This window comes from Oncorhynchus nerka, linkage group LG19 (genome assembly GCF_034236695.1).
Source record: "Oncorhynchus nerka isolate Pitt River linkage group LG19, Oner_Uvic_2.0, whole genome shotgun sequence".
Classification (NCBI taxonomy): Eukaryota; Metazoa; Chordata; class Actinopteri; order Salmoniformes; family Salmonidae; genus Oncorhynchus; species Oncorhynchus nerka.
Genome location: NC_088414.1, coordinates 29,313,300 through 29,329,863, shown reverse-complemented (window position 1 = coordinate 29,329,863; position 16,564 = coordinate 29,313,300). Strand labels below are relative to the sequence as shown.

General features: G+C 42.4%; 3 protein-coding genes across 3 annotated transcripts; 1 reads left to right on the top strand and 2 right to left on the bottom strand.

The window, feature by feature from the left end:
- Positions 1-53: 53 nt before the first annotated feature.
- LOC115101338 (zinc finger, HIT-type containing 2) lies at positions 54-6,064 on the bottom strand. The gene is given in 6 exon segments (XM_065004841.1): positions 54-419; positions 637-662; positions 665-748; positions 1,579-1,729; positions 5,853-5,872; positions 5,875-6,064. Coding segments are annotated over 6 exon segments (618 nt in total). The 3' UTR covers positions 54-272.
- Positions 6,021-7,479, top strand: LOC135562435 (ubiquitin-like FUBI-ribosomal protein eS30 fusion protein). The gene is made up of 5 exons (XM_065004842.1): positions 6,021-6,100; positions 6,527-6,608; positions 6,724-6,865; positions 6,988-7,043; positions 7,182-7,479. The coding sequence occupies exons 1-5, from the start codon at positions 6,024-6,026 to the stop codon at positions 7,305-7,307; spliced, it is 483 nt and encodes a 160-aa protein (XP_064860914.1). The 5' UTR covers positions 6,021-6,023; the 3' UTR covers positions 7,308-7,479.
- Positions 7,480-10,320: 2,841 nt separating this feature from the next.
- Positions 10,321-12,964, bottom strand: LOC115101340 (ubiquinol-cytochrome-c reductase complex assembly factor 3). The gene is made up of 2 exons (XM_029620748.2): positions 12,705-12,964; positions 10,321-11,004 (listed from the first exon to the last, which is right to left on the bottom strand). Exons 1-2 carry the CDS (start codon positions 12,819-12,821, stop codon positions 10,867-10,869), a joined length of 255 nt encoding a protein of 84 aa, XP_029476608.1. The 5' UTR covers positions 12,822-12,964; the 3' UTR covers positions 10,321-10,866.
- Between the last annotated feature and the right edge of the window lie 3,600 nt (positions 12,965-16,564).

Sequence of the window (16,564 nt, the reverse complement as noted above, 5' to 3'; positions counted from 1 at the left end):
TATTGTTCCTGTGGATATTTAAAAAAACATTTTTTTAAATAAAGCAGACATCCCCCATAGCAATTGGCCATTTAATTATTCAAATTTGAAGAACTCTTGTCATTTAAGCGTAAGGTGTTACATACAAACAAATATAATTGACATGGACATAAATAAACAACTGTCTCTTATTTATCCACTCATTTGAAAATGTTGGGTGCATATAGAAAAGTAAGCACTATTTTTCTTTGACAACTGTTCTGCGACAGTTTACCTCCTCACCAAAGGTCGACTTAGAATCCCTCCTTCACCAGCCACTCCTTCAGCGCTGTATCAAAGTGACCTTTGACTCGAATTGTCATGGTCACTTCATTGACCTGGGTTGGCAGGTGTTTGCCAGTAAGCTGTTGCAGGTACTCCTTAACATCCTTCTCAAAAGCCTGACAGGAGACACAAAAGTAGCAGCATTAATCAGGGGGAAACAACTGCACAGTGACAGGAAAACATAACATTCAGCCCAAAGTTGTTGCTAGATAAATACAAGAGCTCTAATACTTATACTCTGGTTTTCAGCCAGTCATACTTACTGATATGCAATACTGCAAAAGTTTCAACAATGCTTTGACAGAAGAACCCTAGAAATTCTGTCTCACTCACCCAGATGTTCCCTTCAACCTTGTTGTGTGACTGCCATGGGTGAGGTAAGTGTAGACAGGAACATTGTGCATTTGGGAGCGACAGATCATGTATGGTAAAGCAAGAGGCACCTCTATAAAATGTTGGGTTAAAGGGGATGTGAAAAATAGGAAAAATATTTAATTGAGGTTAATCAACCATAAAGTAAATAGCACCTAATACCCAACGTGTGTTTGCTGAGACTATGGTCTCATTTGAGAAAAAGTCTGTCCTCTTTCCTCTCTCCTACATGACGTGGAGACTGACATGGTCAGGGAGAGTGTTCATTTGTTTATAGGCTAATGGAAGAGTGTCCGGCCCTCCTCGATAGCCACTTTCATCAAGGATAGTCATGTGTATCCTACCAAGTTCTTTGCGGAAGAGTTTTGAAATCTGCCACACCCCATTTTAATCAGATATTTCTTTCTCAAAAGAGAAAAGCATGGCAAACATTTAAAAATGATCTATAAAATGTCTAGCACAACAACTAAATGTGTTTTTAGCACATTACACCTTTCTTTTGGGATTCCACCCCTGTAAACTTAATTTGCCTGATGACGTGCAGTGCAGAAGGACAATTTCATTTCAAACAAGCACATCTCGATACACCTTCCCTCTACTCGCCTCCCCTCCTTCATTATCTTTGACTTTTTTCAAAAGGAGGCGAGAGAGGACGGAGAGAGGACACAGGAGTTCAGCAAATCCAATTGAGAAAAGGCCTATGAGAGATGTGTGTATGAGACTATAAACAACTAAGTGTTGGCAGATAAATCATGTACAGAATATTAGAAGCGTAAAACAACTCGAACAACACATTTAAATGTAGTAAGGTATTTGAAGCAGAAGTTGAATCAGTGTGATAAACGAAGCCATTGCTCTCCATTTGCCTTAAAACAAAGGATAACGTAAGGTGTCAAGCTTCACCTGATGGGGGAGTCCAGCCAAATGGGGAAGGACCCTCATGTTTAGGGGGAAAGGGCACTCGTGAAGGTGATATCAGTTGTTCCACAAATTTGTATTCTTCTGTAGATGCTAATATCCCACTCTTGGCTTCTCCAGCTGGGATACACAATGTCTGTTTTTGAAGGGAAAGTGACAGGGAGAAATGTATTCTCACGTGCTTCAGATAACTCATTCATGAAAAAATTAATTGACAAATGCATTGAAAAGGGAAAATAAGCAGTGTCTGTCATTCAATCCATCCCAAATTCCACACATTTATGCAAGGCAGGCCCTAGGGCCCTCTCTTTCTTCAATTTTCTGCCAAAATTGTTGCAACCCCTATTACTAGCCTATTCAACCTCTCTTTTGAATTGTCTGAGATCCCCAAATATTGGAAAGCTGCCGCGGTCATCCCCCTCTTCAAAGGGGGCGACACCTTAGACCCAAACTGTTATAGACCTACGTATTTCCATTCTGCCCTGCCTTTCTAAAATCTTTGAAAGCCAAGTTAATAAACAGATCACCAACCATTTCGAATCCCACCATACCTTCTCCACTATGCAATCTGGTTTCCGAGCTGGTCATGGGTGCATCTCAGCCATGCTCAAGGTCCTAAACGATATCATAACCGCCATCGATAAAAGACAGTACTGTGCAGCCGTCTTCATCGACCTGGCCAAGGCTTTCGACTCTGTCAATCACCGGATTCTTATCGGCAGACTCAATAGCCTTGGCTTCTCAAATGACTGCCTCGCCTGGTTCACCAACTACTTCTCAGACAGAGTTCAGTGTGTCAAATCGGAGGGCCTGTTGTCCGGACCTCTGGCAGTCTCTATGGGGGTGCCACAGGGTTCAGTTCTCGGGCTGACTCTTTTCTCTGTGTATATCAATGATGTCGCTCTTGCTGCTGGTGAATCTCTGATCCACCTCTACGCAGACGACACCATTCTGTATACATCTGGCCCTTCTTTGGACACGGTGTTAACAAACCTCCAAACGAGCTTCAACGCCATACAACACTCCTTCTGTGGCCTCCAACTGCTTTTAAATTGTAGTAAAACTAAGCGCATGCTCTTCACTACAAATACCTAGGTGTCTGGTTAGACTGTAAACTCTCCTTCCATACTCACATTAAACATCTCCAATCCAAAATTAAATCTAGAATTGGCTTCCTATTTCACAACAAAGGCCCCTTCACTCATGCCGCCAAACATACCTTCGTTAAACTGACTATCCTACCGATCCTTGACTTCGGCGATGTCATTTACAAAATAGCCTCCAACACTCTACTCAGCAAACTGGATGTAGTCTATCACAGTGCCATCCGTTTTATCACCAAAGCCCCATATACTACCCACCACTGTGACCTCTATGCTCTCGTTGGCTGGCCCTCACTACATATCTATTGCCAAACCCACTGGCTCCAGGTCATCTATAAGTCTTTGCTAGGCAAAGCCCCGCCTTATCTCAGCTCACTGGTCACCATAGCAGCACCCACTCGTAGCATGCGCTCCAGCAGGTATATTTCACTGGTCATCCCCAAAGCCAACTCCTCCTTTGGCCGCATTTCCTTCCAGTTCTCTGCTGCCAATAACTGGAACGAATTGCAAAAATCACTGAAGCTGGAGTCCTATATCTCCCTCTCTAACTTTAAGCATCAGCTGTCAGAGCAGCTTACCGATCACTGTACCTGTACACAGCCAATCTGTAAATAGCACACCCGACTACCTCATCCCCATATTATTACCTACCCTCTTTCTCTTTTGCACCCCAGTATCTCTACTTGCACATCATCATCTGCACATATATCACTTCAGTATTAATACTAAATTGTAATTATTTTTGCCTCTATGGCCTATTTATTGCCCACCTCCCTACTCTTCTACATTCGCACACACTGTACATAGATCTTTCTATTTTTCTTCTCTTTTGTGTTATTGACTGTACATTTATTTGTAACTCTGTGTTGTTGTTTTTGTGGCACTGCTTTGCTTTATCTTGACCAGGTCGCAGTTGTAAATGAAAACTTGTTCTCAACTGGCCTACCTGGTTAAATAAAGGTGAAATAAATAAATAGGGGATATTTGGTCCCCCCCCTCTTGAATGCGGAGAGAAAAAGTTGAATAGTTCATTTGCTGCAATTCTGTACATTTTGCAATGGGGTGCAGATTATTTTTTGCAGTTTTAAAGCTTATTTCCTGAAATTCTACACATTTTGTCATGTTAATATGTCATCTGAGTGACTAACAAGATCAAATGGGGGTCAAACAGGGAGATGGTTCCAATTGTTTTTCCACCAATCATTTTTCCCATTGGGTATTTTAGAAACACTTAAAATAAGGGTTGTGCTTTGTGTAGGCCCAGCCTGGCGTGATGTTTTGATAACCATGTCAATCTCTCTCAGACAAGGTGACTATCAATATATTCTGCTCTATTTACTCTCAGATTCGAAAATGCTCATTTGCATCAAAGTAGACCGAGAGATAGAAGCTGTTTTTCAATCTCAAGGCCATCGGACCGTTAAACAGCCTTCACTAACATTGAGTGGGTGCTGCCAACATACAGAATCATATCTCTAGCCACTTTAATAATTGGATGCAATAAATGTATCACTTGTCACTTTAAACAATGCCACTTTATATAATGTTTACATACCCTACATTACTCGTCTCATATGTATATGTGAACGGAAAGGCTCTGGAGCAACGAACCGCCCTTGATGTCTCTGCCTGGCCGGTTCCCCTCTCTCCACTGGGATTCTCTGCCTCTAACCCTATTACAGGGGCTGAGTCACTGGCTTACTGGTGCTCTTCCATGCCGTCCCTAGGAGGGGTGCGTCACATGAGTGGGTTGAGTCGCTGACGTGGTCTTCCTGTCTGGGTTGGCGCCCCCCTTGGGTTGTGCCGTGGCGGAGATCAATGTGGGCTATACTCAGCCTTGTCTCGGGATGGTAAGTTGGTGGATGAAGATATCCCTCTAGTGGTGTGGGGGCTGTGCTTTGGCAAAGTGTCTGGGGTTATATCCTGCCTGTTTGGCCCTGTCCGGGAGTATCATCGGATGGGGCCATAGTGTCTCCTGACCCCTCCTGTCTCAGCCTCCAGTATTTATGCTGCAGTAGTTTATGTGTCGGGGGGCTAGGGTCAGTCTGTTATATCTGTTATATATGAGTATTTCTCCTGTCTTATCCGGTGTCCTGTGTGAATGTAAGTATGCTCTCTCTAATTCTCTCTTTCTTTCTCTCTCTCTCTCTCTCTCCCTCGGAGGACCATAACTCAGGACTACCTGGCATGATGACTCCTTGCTGTCCCCAGTCCACCTGGCCGTACTGCTGCTCCAGTTTCAACTGTTCTGTCTGCGGCTATGGAACCCTGACCTGTTCACCGGACGTGCTGTTTTCAACTCTCTAGAGACAGCAGAAGCGGTAGAGATACTCTCAATGATCGGCAATGAAAAGCCAACTGACATTTACTCCTGAGGTGCTGACCTGTTGCACCCTCGACAACTATTGTGATTATTATTATTTGACCATGCTGGTCATTTATGAAAATTTGAACATCTTGGCCATGTTCTGCTATAATCTCCACCCAGCACAGCTAGAAGAGGACTGGCCAACCCTCATAGCCTGGTTCCTCTCTAGGTTTCTTCATAGGTTTTGGCCTTTCTAGGGAGTTTTTCCTAGCCACCGTGCTTCTACACCTGCATTGCTTGCTGTTTGGGGTTTTAGGCTGGGTTTCTGTACAGCACTTTGAGATATCAGCTGATGTACGAAGGGCTATATAAATAAATTTGATTTGATTTGAATTCAAGTAACAGACACATCTCAACATAAACTGTGCAGAGGAGACTGTTTGAATCAGACCTTCATGGTCAATTTTCTGCAAAGAAACCATTACTTAAGTACACCAATAAGAAGAGACTTGCTTGGGTCTAGAAATCTGAGCAATGGACATTAGACCGGTGGAAATCTGTCCTTTGGTCTGATGATTACAAATGAGAGATTTTTGGTTCCAACCGCCTAGTCTTTGTGAGAAGCAGAGTAGATGAACATAAAATATTGAAGAATATAAAATATACTTTATTTGTTTAACACTTTTTTGGGTTACTACATGAGTCCATATGTGTTATTTCATAGTTTGATGTCTTCATTATTGTTCTACAATGTAGAAAATAGTCAAAATAAAGAAAAACCCTTGAATGAGTAGGTGTGTAAAAACTTTTGACTGGTAATGTATGTGGGTATCAAATAGCCAACTCACTCGTAACCGTATCGTAGTATTGGTATTCTTGCCGTGTGGTCGTATAGCTCGAAACTTTCCCTAAATCATCTGCATAACATTGTGGTCCTGTTTATGAAGGAGCGCGACATCATTTTTCTCGACCACCACACGTGGGCGGGATCAGAGAATACTACGTCACAGGTATGCGCAATGAAATGCTTCCTGTTTTCCATTTCCAGGCCAAACACCATTGGCGAAGCACACGATCATTACACTGCGAGACTTTGGTGAGCTATGAAATAAGTTTCAATTCTGTTTTGTAACTCATAACAAAGGGACTCAAAAGTTTCATGACATTTTAAACATTGTCTCTTAATTTTTTTTGTCTTTGTTGATGTCGACAGGAAATATAAATTGTTCTACCGCTCTGGCTAGTCTAGCTATAACGTCAGTTGCTAATGATTTACCACAAACTACTCATCTTTGCACTAGTTGTTGGACATTTGATTCACCGTTTATTCTGGCATAAGCCTGAAGAAACAAACTAATACATAACTTGCTTAGTTAAATAAACGTTCAATTAAACCCTGTTGGTGACCATGTTTGAATCAGGTGTTTTAGTGCTAGGCTGGAACAAAATCCTGCACAACCCTTTGGGTCGTTCAGGATTGTAGAACACACTGTCCTAACATCGTCCATCTTATTTTGAACAGGTTGACCATGCAGCTGTTTGTGCGTGCTCAGACTCTCCACACCTTTCAGGTGTCTGGGTTAGAAACTGTCGCTGACATCAAGGTAAAGTATAGCACTACTGTGCTTTGGTCTGCCAACTTTTTTGGTTTAAAAGTTCATTGATGACCATGAAAGGTTAACCACATTCAGCTCTTTGTTCTCGTCCCTTCTCCACAAGGCTCATATTGAGGCATTGGAGGGACACTCCTGTGATGACCAGGTGGTTTTTCTGTGCGGGGAACCCCTGCAGGATGATGCTGTGATTGGCCAATCGGCACTGGAGTTCAGCACTCTTGAGGTTACCCCCCGACTGTTGGGAGGTAAGTGATCAATAATTAAACATTCTTGACGTTATTGTAAATAAGTGAAATTATTAAGGTATTTGTGTCTGTACCATTATTTGGTGGGGCTTGCTTTGATTAATTTCCATTTCCTATTCCAGGCAAAGTCCATGGCTCCTTGGCCAGAGCGGGGAAAGTCAGGGGACAGACTCCCAAGGTGGGCGTTGTGTGTTTAATAGAAATTAAATTCATGTGGCATATTCAACATGACTTGCTCTTCTGGCAAGTTTGCTTAGTCTCTAGTGTGCACGTCAAGACACCACACCTCTAACTATGTTTATAACCATTCTCACAGGTGGATAAGCAAGAGAAGAAGAAAAAGAAGACTGGTAGGGCTAAAAGGAGGATCCAGTATAATCGGCGCTTTGTGAATGTGGTACCAACATTTGGCAAGAAGAAGGGACCCAATGCCAACTCATAACTATTTTCCCAAAGCCTTGTTTCTGCTGTCTCATCACAGTTCAACATTGACATGACCATTCATGCAGTGTGAGCAATGGACTGGGAGCAATATCTGTCATTTTATAATTACATTTGTCACTGGGATGAAATACAATAAAACTCAGTGAGTAAAGAGTGGTACTCTGCACCAATTTGATGGTTCCTTTACATTGGGTGAATTGAGCAGTTGTATGATTGGCTGTCTTTCTGATGGTTCAGAAGTAGATGAAATGGACTCAAGATTCCAATTCTGATATTTTTCCCACTAACTGGTCTTTTGACAAATCTGATCTTTTCACTTCAGATCTTTTTCAGAGCTTATCTGATGGGTCAAAATACCAATTTAGTGAGAATGATCAGAATTGGGCTGCCTGTCTAAATACAGTCATGGTGGCATGAACACAAGGTAGTTCAAGTTGTATTAGTCGTATGTACAGGATACGCATGGTATATATCATCCAATGAAATTCTTACTTGCACAAGGTAGTTCCAAGTGCACATGTTCTCAATTTATTTAATGTATTATAGACAGGTCACACTGACAGATGAGAATAGTCTTTGGCATGTTGTCATCCATTATGCCAAGATCACTATCTGTCAAAGCGTTCTTGGATATGACCATGGCTTATACTTCAGCAGCTTCAAATAATTCCATCTGTCAGAGCATCTTCAAGCCTTCCTGTGTGATTTCCCCACAGGGTCAGCGATGACCACGACTCCCCAAGCAGCCAAACCTGAAACAAATATTGAGTTGACTGCACCTCAGAGGCCCTGCTAGAATACTTTGAATAGCTTCAACTCATCATAGCTCTTGCCTTTGCTTTCACCTTCTTAGTAATGTTGGATAAATTCCTGCTGCTAATACAATGCAGATAGTGTCATGAAAAAGTATGTGAACCCTTTGGATTTCTGCATAAATTGGTAATCAAATTTGATCGGATCTTCTTTGGAAAAATTATCTGAACCCCTAGGCTAATGACTTCTCCAAAAGCTAATTGGAGTCAGGAGTCTGCTAACCTGGAGTCCAATCAATGAGATGAGATTGGAGATGTTGGTTAGAGCTGCCTTGCCCTATAAAAAACTCACAAAATTTGAGATTGCTATTCACAAGAAGCATTGCCTAATGTGAGCCATGCCTTGAACAAAATAGATCAAGAATTGTTGTCTTGCATAAAGCTGGAAAGGGTTACAAAAGTATCTCTAAAAGCCTTGATGTGCATCAGTCCACGGTAAGACAAATTGTCTATAAATGGAGAAAGTTCAGCACTGTTGCTACTCTCCCTAGGAGTGGCCGTCCTGCAAAGATGACTGCAAGAGCAAAGCGCAGAATGCTCGATGAGGTTAAGAAGAATCCTAGATTGTCAGCTAAAGACTTTTGAGATCTCTGGAACATGCTTACATCTCTGACAAGTCTACGATATGTAAAACATTAAACAAGAATGGTGTTCATGGGAGTACACCAAGGAAGAAGCCACTGCTGTCTAAAAAACAAACACATTACTGCATGTCTGAAGTTTGCAACAAACATGCCCCTGGATATTCCACAGTGCAACTGGCAAAATATTCTGTGGACAGTTGAGTTGTTTGGAAGGAACACACAACACTATGTGTGGAGAAAAAAAGGCACAGCACACCAACATCAAAACCTCATCCCAACTAAAGTATGGTGGCGGGAGCATCATGGTTTGGGGCTGCTTTGCTGCCTCAGCCTGGACAGTTTGCTATTGTCGACAGAAAAATGAATTCAAGTTTATCAAGACATTTTGCAGGATAATGTTATATTTCCACCAATTGAAGCTCAACAGAAGTTGGGTGATGCAACAGGACAATGACCCAGAATGGAAGTAAATCAACAATAGAATGGCTTCAATGGAAGAAAATACACCTTCTGGAGTGGCCCAGTAAGAGTCCTGACCTCAACCTGATTTGAGATGCTGTGGCATGACCTCAAGTTAGCAGTTCACACCAGACATCCAAAGAATATTGCTGAACTGAAACAGTTTTGTTAAGAGGAATGGTCCAAAATTCCTCCTGACTGTTGTGCAGGTCTGATCCGTAACTACAGAAAACGTTTGGTTGAGGTTATTGCTGCCGAAGGAGGATCAAACAGTTATTAAATCCAAGGCTTCACATACTTTCCCCACCCTGCACTGTGAAAGTTTACACAGTGTGTTCTATAAAGACATGCAAATGTATCATTGTTTGTGTGTTAGTTTAAGCAAACTGTCTATTGTTGTGACCTAGGTGATAAGATGACATTTTGACTAATTTATGCAGAAATCTGAGTATTTCCAAAAGGTTCACATACTTTTTCTTGTCACTGTACATTTAGACATGCTGCCAATAAATCACAATTACTCACTTGCTGCAAACGCGACTTGTGCGACAGTTCCCATTGAGGTTGTCCCACCTTGGCGCATTACTTTTCGGGCGGCTAGGAAGACATATCCAGCTCCTAACAGCAGACCTCCACCTGAAAGAATCCGACAACTCCAGCAGCTCCCAAACATTTGACCCGCTGCAGGTGATACTGAGCCCGGTGGTACGGGAAATGGCTCTGGTGTTGACATTGTCAAAAAATATATGGATTTATGCTAACTAGCTCGTTAGCTGTGCTTGGCTTGACGTGATAACTACCAAGCAGCTAACTTGACAAATTACTATAATCACTTATTATTAAAACGTACATCAGACAGTTAAAAATGTAATCCCCCGATCCCAGTTACGACCACTCAGGTATGACGATTACGACTGCATGTGTTGTGCATGAATCTGACCGCAACCTTCGACATCAGTTGAAATGAACGTCATTTTCTAAAGCCGGAAATGGGTGCAACCGGTAAAAGGGTCCAACAGTGGTCCGCTGACAAGTGACAACAGAATAATATTCATGATCATGTAAACTACATAATTTAAAAACGTTACTCTATCCATGAAATCGAATTGGTTTTACAAAATGTAACAGAAAATATCCAATATACAAAACTAGGCAGGATTGTTTACATTTTATTAGTCATACATTGTTGTGACCATCACAAGCACGTTCAGCGAGCAAAAATGATTAATGAATTATATACAGCACTATTATTGTAATAAATATGCTTTGTTTCAATGTAACAGAGCATGTGTTCAAGTTGTGAAGTTTGGGAACCATTGCCTCTTATTTTCAGCACTTTCTCATTCAGTGAAACAAAGTACTTAACGCCCCTTACACTCATTCATACTCAACACAAATGCAAACACTTAGCCAATATAATCTTGTCTCTTAAGAGGAAGTGGTGAAGCTCAGGTTTACTGGTGTGTCATCTGTAATAGTATGGTCTCTTCCCCACGTCTTTCAAATCAATGTGAAGACAGTGGTCTGGTTCCCCTGCTCAGACGTCGCATGTCAGATCTGGATATTATTTTTTTTTTTACGTATCAGCTAACCACGTGGTAGCAATCTGGTGCCTGGCGGCACAGTCAATGACATGGCACGCAACCATTGGATGATGCATGTGATGTCTGAGCAGGAGAAAATGACCAGAATGTGAGCATGACTATTTCTGGGATCTCATAGGGCCCAATCCTCTCGCAATGTTGTCATCGGTCTCTGCAGCTTCCTTCAGCACCTGCATCATGAGGGCGTTCCTCTTCCTTGTCTCCTCCATTCTCAGTGGATTAGCTTCAGGTAGATTCTGATGGTCAGATTGGAAAAAGAGCAGGTCAAATCAAATCAAATATATTTATAAAAGCCCTTCTTACATCAGTTGATATCTCAAAGTGCTGTACAGAAACCCAGCCTAAAACCCCAAACAGCAAGCAATGCAGGTGTAGAAGCACAGTGGCTAGGAAAAACTCCCTAGAAAGGCCAGAACCTAGGAAGAAACCTAGAGGAACCAGGCTATGAGGAGTGGCCAGTCCTCTTCTGGCTGTGCCCGGGTGGAGATTTTAACAGAACATGGCCAAGATGTTCAAATGTTCATAGATGACCAGCAGGGTCAAATAATTATAATCACAGTGGTTGTCGAGGGTGCAACAGGTCAGCACCCCAGGAGTAAATGTCAGTTGGCTTTTCATAGCCGAGGTGAATGTAAAGCTGATACTGCATACAGATAATGCAACAGAAGCTGACACCAAAACAAAGCAACGTATAATGTTATTGAAGACTGTCTGCTGTGCTGTTTCTTATTCCTTTCGCCGTTTGATTCAGACCAGGAAACCATCAGGAGGCCTTTTTCAGTGGGAGGCAATTGCAGATGGTTGCAGATATTTAAATTAAATGTATAGAATGTATAGATGTATAGAACAGACATGATTGCATGTTCCAATCCACATGACTATTCCCCAGGTCGTTGCTGTAAATTGCTGTAGGTCATTGCTGTAAATGAGAACGTGTTCTCAGTCAACTTACCTGGTAAAATAACAGATGACATTTCTATCAGCACTTTCTCTTCTGTCTTTGGTGAGTATTGGTGACAGACTATGCAATTCTATGGCTCGTCAATTAACCCAGTGGTTCCCAAACTTTTCACTCAGGTCCCCCTTCTGTCACTTTGCAAGTTTAAAGCTTATTTCCTGAAATTCTACACATTTTCCATGTCTTATGTGTGTTCATGTGAATTCCGAGTGACTCAAACATTACAACAAAATCAATGGGCTTAAAAAACTAGCAAAAAAAACCAGCAGGCGTGGGGTAGTTGATCTGGACATTTCTGACAAGTTATAAATAGCTCTCCAAGGTCTGCAATGACTGACATAAGAGGAAAACTGTTGATGCACTTCCCAATTTCGAAATTGCACCTTGTTCATTCTTACACTGACCCCTCGCACCCCCCAGTTTGGGAACCACTGAATTAAACAATAAGCACCACTAGGAGAACCTTCTCTCAGACAAGTGCGCAAAGAGAGAACCACAGCGTCATGTACCTATCTCTTTTCTGCTATTTTGCACACCAATATCTCTACCTGTACATGACCATCTGATCATTTATCACTCCAGTGTTAATCTGCAAAATTGTAATTATTCGCCTACCTCATGCCTTTTGCACACAATGTATATAGACTCCCCTTTTTTTTCTACTGTGTTATTGACTTGTTAATTGTTTACTCCATGTGTAACTGTGTTGTCTGTTCACACTGCTATGCTTTATCTTGGCCAGGTCGCAGTTGCAAATGAGAACTTGTTCTCAACTAGCCTACCTGGTTAAATAAAGGTGAAATAAAAAAAAATTTTTTTTTAAAAAAATGTCTAATAGGTGAAGCTACTGGCAAGCCATTTACAAAAAGAAAATGTAATGCACAAATCATACATACCTGACTAACGAAGGACAAGCAGTCCTTTGCTCGGTTTAAAAAGTCAGTGCTGTGTAAGTCAAGTGCATCGTTAGCGGCCTACCTTGAGCATTTCCCTCTTCCTTTCCTCTCCTGGTGTAATCACTGACCACATTCCATATCCAATGCCTACCACACCGACAAACCCAGTAGAGACCAGGACAGTGCGTAGTCCACTCATTATGTTAGGCTTGTTTGTATCCTCCTTCTAAGACGTATTGAGAGTATGTTCTTAATTAGCAATACACTGTTCTGTTTTTGTTGTGACTGTTAGCTAGTAAGTTGATTAGGAGGTGCTCAATGTCCGCTGACAGACATATGCAGTGCATTATGGGATAGCCTACCCTTCTTTATACAACCTTTTTTAGGTGAGTTATGAGATGTCATGTCAAACCACGTTTTTCTTTTTTAATTCAAGAAGTGGACCATATTCCTGTTTGTGTTGACCAATATTTTAATGTAAATGTAAGACGGTGCATTATTAACACAATTTTTTAATCCGTAGGGACCACTGACGATAAGCTTAATTGTGCAATTTCCACTCAAAACCACCAGGTGTCAGTCAAGTAGCGTCTTTTTTTTGTCAAATACAGTACTGTTCGGTACACTTTCTCTTCAGAAAATCACCTGTGTTGCCGTGTGCACATTGGCAGAAAGTGTGTGTGTGTGTGTGTGTGTGTGTGTGTGTGTGTGTGTGTGTGTGTGTGTGTGTGTGTGTGTGTGTGTGTGTGTGTGTGTGTGTGTGTGTGTGTATATATATGTGTGAGTCATAGTGTGTGGGGGTGTATTGAGTGCTGATAAGTGCTGATAATATGCATTCATCAGTGTCAGGTAGGGTGGAAGGAGAAAGATTGTTAAGGTTCAGTGCCAGCTAATGTAACTTGCTAAAAATACATAATAGAACTCGCAGTTCTGCTGTGATATTATGTGCTAAAATGTACTTCAAGAGTTGGTGACATTGTAAGCAATTATCATTTTCAAAACTAGAGACCCCAGTGACATTTTTTTGTACTGTTTAAAGGTCCATTACTGATAATAACATGTGTATACCATTTTATACACATTTTAACAATATAAGATAACTAATGTCTGACCAATCTGCTTTTTTAAATGTTACTAGAGGTACATGTTGCTGTAAGTGAGGCAGTGTGCTTTTTTAGTTTTTAGACTCAGTACTTTGTACTTTGTCTTTCTTTTCCAAAATATCTCTTAGCCCTAGGCGTACTGTAACACTCTGACCCTTTAGAATTATGTGTAACATTTTACACAAAATACATAACAGCACATTACATTTTCCCCTCACTCTTTTTCCTTCCCTCCCTTCTTCCATGATAGCTGAGTCAATAATGACACTTTTATCCACCCCCCACACCTACCCCATCCCATCCTCCATCCCATCCCACCCCCCACCCCTACCCCATCCCATTCTCCATCACACCCACCCCTACCCCATCCCATCCTCCATCCCACCCACCCACCCCCACCCCTACCTCACCCACCCCCACACCTACACCATCCTCCATCCCATCCCCCCACACCTACCCCATCCCCTCCTCCATCCCACCCCCACACCTACCCCACCCCATCCCATCCTCCATCCCACCCCCCACAACCACCTCTTCCCATCCTCCACCTCACCGCCAACCCTACCTCATCCCACCCCACACATACCCCATCCCATCCTCCACCCCCCACCCCTACCTCATCCTCCATCCCAACCCCCACCCGATCCTCCACCTCACCCCCACACACCTGCCTCATCTCATCCTCCACCCCCCAGCCCTGCCTCATCCCATCCTTCATCCCATCCCACACCTACCTCATCCCATCCTCCACCCCACCCACACAATTACCTCATCCTATCCTCCACCTCACCGCCACCCCTATCTCATCCCATCCTCCATCCCCCACACCCCTACACCATCCCATCCTCCACCCATCCCACCCTCCATACCCCCACACCCCTACCCCATCCCCTCCTCCATCCCACCCCCACACCTACCCCATCTGATCTTCCATTCCTTTCCTCTCTAATTGCAACAGTAACGCTTGCAGATGCCAGTTCCCGTTGCCATGACACCCGTGTTTCCCGAAGGTGCTATGTGCACAAGAGTCAACATCCATGTGTACATTCTTTGTCTGATTGTGGTTTAAATCCTGTCCCACTCTGTTTGTCCTAGTACATTTTTGTCTGAGAGTATTCTAGTATTATTGAATATTAATGCTTGTGTGTTTGTGCATAGCTCAGAAACAGAATTGGTAGCATTCTTCACACCAACACGTAGCCCCATTCCCCAGCTGTTCCAGTGTTATATTTCACAGTATGACACAGCATCAAACAGATGAGACTGAGAGAGAGGACATGCCTATTGTTGTTTTCAACTACTGTATGTTTGCTATAATCTCAAACACATACAACATGTTCATTGATGGATCTGGGCTCTCTTCAGTATGCATTTTTAGGTACAAATGGGAAGCAGTGGTGTGTGTTTGTACATGTGTGCGTGCGTGTGTGTGTGTGTGTGTTAGAGAGAGATAAGGTGGGAAGGAATACAGTATGTGTTAATGTACCTCTCTTGGCATATTAGTGAGCATGTGCCTTTTACTGAGAGATTTAGTAGAAAACAAGCCACAGTGAAAAAGTCTTGCTTCTTCAGTTGCATGTTGCAGATTTGGCTGCAGATTGGGGAAATATATTTGTGAGTTAGTATAGCATTTACTGCTGCCAAAAAAAGTGATGATATGCAGATGTTATGCATAGGCTGCGTTTCTTATTCAGGGAACCATGCTTGTCTCCAGACATATTGACTCACTGGGAACAAAGTACATGACACACATACACACATCATCAGCTTACTGAGTCTGGTATCAACCAGTTTAGTTCATTCATCTCTGACATGCTTTGCTCATAGATTACATGTAACCTGCATATTTAAACTAGGCTGTCGCATCATGACAGATCCTCAACTGACACAGCCCAAATGGACAGTATTTAATGCCCTCATTTGTCTTTACAGTCCATGCCCAGTTGTTTAATAACCCCATCCAGACTCCCATGTCTCTCTTACCCAGATATCTCCACAGCGCTCTGTCTTTTCTAACCCCCAGTCATTTGTCACCCTTTTCTCTATCCACTTCCCCATCTCTCCTTCCCTTCCAGTTAAAGTATTTTCTTATTTCTGGCCAGGTGTAACTATCAGAAATCTTCTATAATATGTAATTCATACAGTGGGGCAAAAAAGTATTTAGTCAGCCACCAATTGTGCAAGTTCTCCCACTTAAAAAGATGAGAGAGGCCTGTAATTTTCATCATAGGTACACTTCAACTATGACAGACAAAATGAGAAAAGAAAATCCAGAAAATCACATTGTAGGATTTTTTATGAATTTATTTGCAAATTATGGTGGAAAATAAGTATTTGGTCACCTACAAACAAGCAAGATTTCTGGCTCTCACAGACCTGTAACTTCTTCTTTAAGAGGCTCATCTGTCCTCCACTCGTTACCTGTATTAATGGCACCTGTTTGAACTTGTTATCAGTATAAAAGACACCTGTCCACAACCTCAAACAGTCACACTCCAAACTCCACTATGGCCAAGACCAAAGAGCTGTCAAAGGACACCAGAAACAAAATTGTAGACCTGCACCAGGCTGGGAAGACTGAATCTGCAATAGATAAGCAGCTTGGTTTGAAGAAATCAACTGTGGGAGCAAGTATTAGGAAATGGAAGACATACAAGACCACTGATAATCTCCCTCGATCTGGGGCTCCACGCAAGATCTCACCCCATGGGGTCAAAATGATCACAAGAACGGTGAGCAAGAATCCCAGAACCACACGGGGGGACCTAGTGAATGACCTGCAGAGAGCTGGGACCAAAGTAACAAAGCCTACCATCAGTAACACACTGCGCCGCCAGGG

Coding starts and splice junctions, on each gene's coding strand:
- LOC135562435 (XM_065004842.1), top strand. CDS start 6,024: ATGAAATGCTTCCTGTTTTCCATTTCCAGGCCAAACACCATTGGCGAA. Junction 6,609..6,723: donor AAACTGTCGCTGACATCAAG/GTAAAGTATAGC, acceptor CTTCTCCACAAG/GCTCATATTGAGGCATTGGA. Junction 6,866..6,987: donor TACCCCCCGACTGTTGGGAG/GTAAGTGATCAA, acceptor TTCCTATTCCAG/GCAAAGTCCATGGCTCCTTG.
- LOC115101340 (XM_029620748.2), bottom strand. CDS start 12,821: ATGAGTGGACTACGCACTGTCCTGGTCTCTACTGGGTTTGTCGGTGTG. Junction 11,005..12,704: donor GGAAGAGGGAAATGCTCAAG/GTAGGCCGCTAA, acceptor TCTGACCATCAG/AATCTACCTGAAGCTAATCC.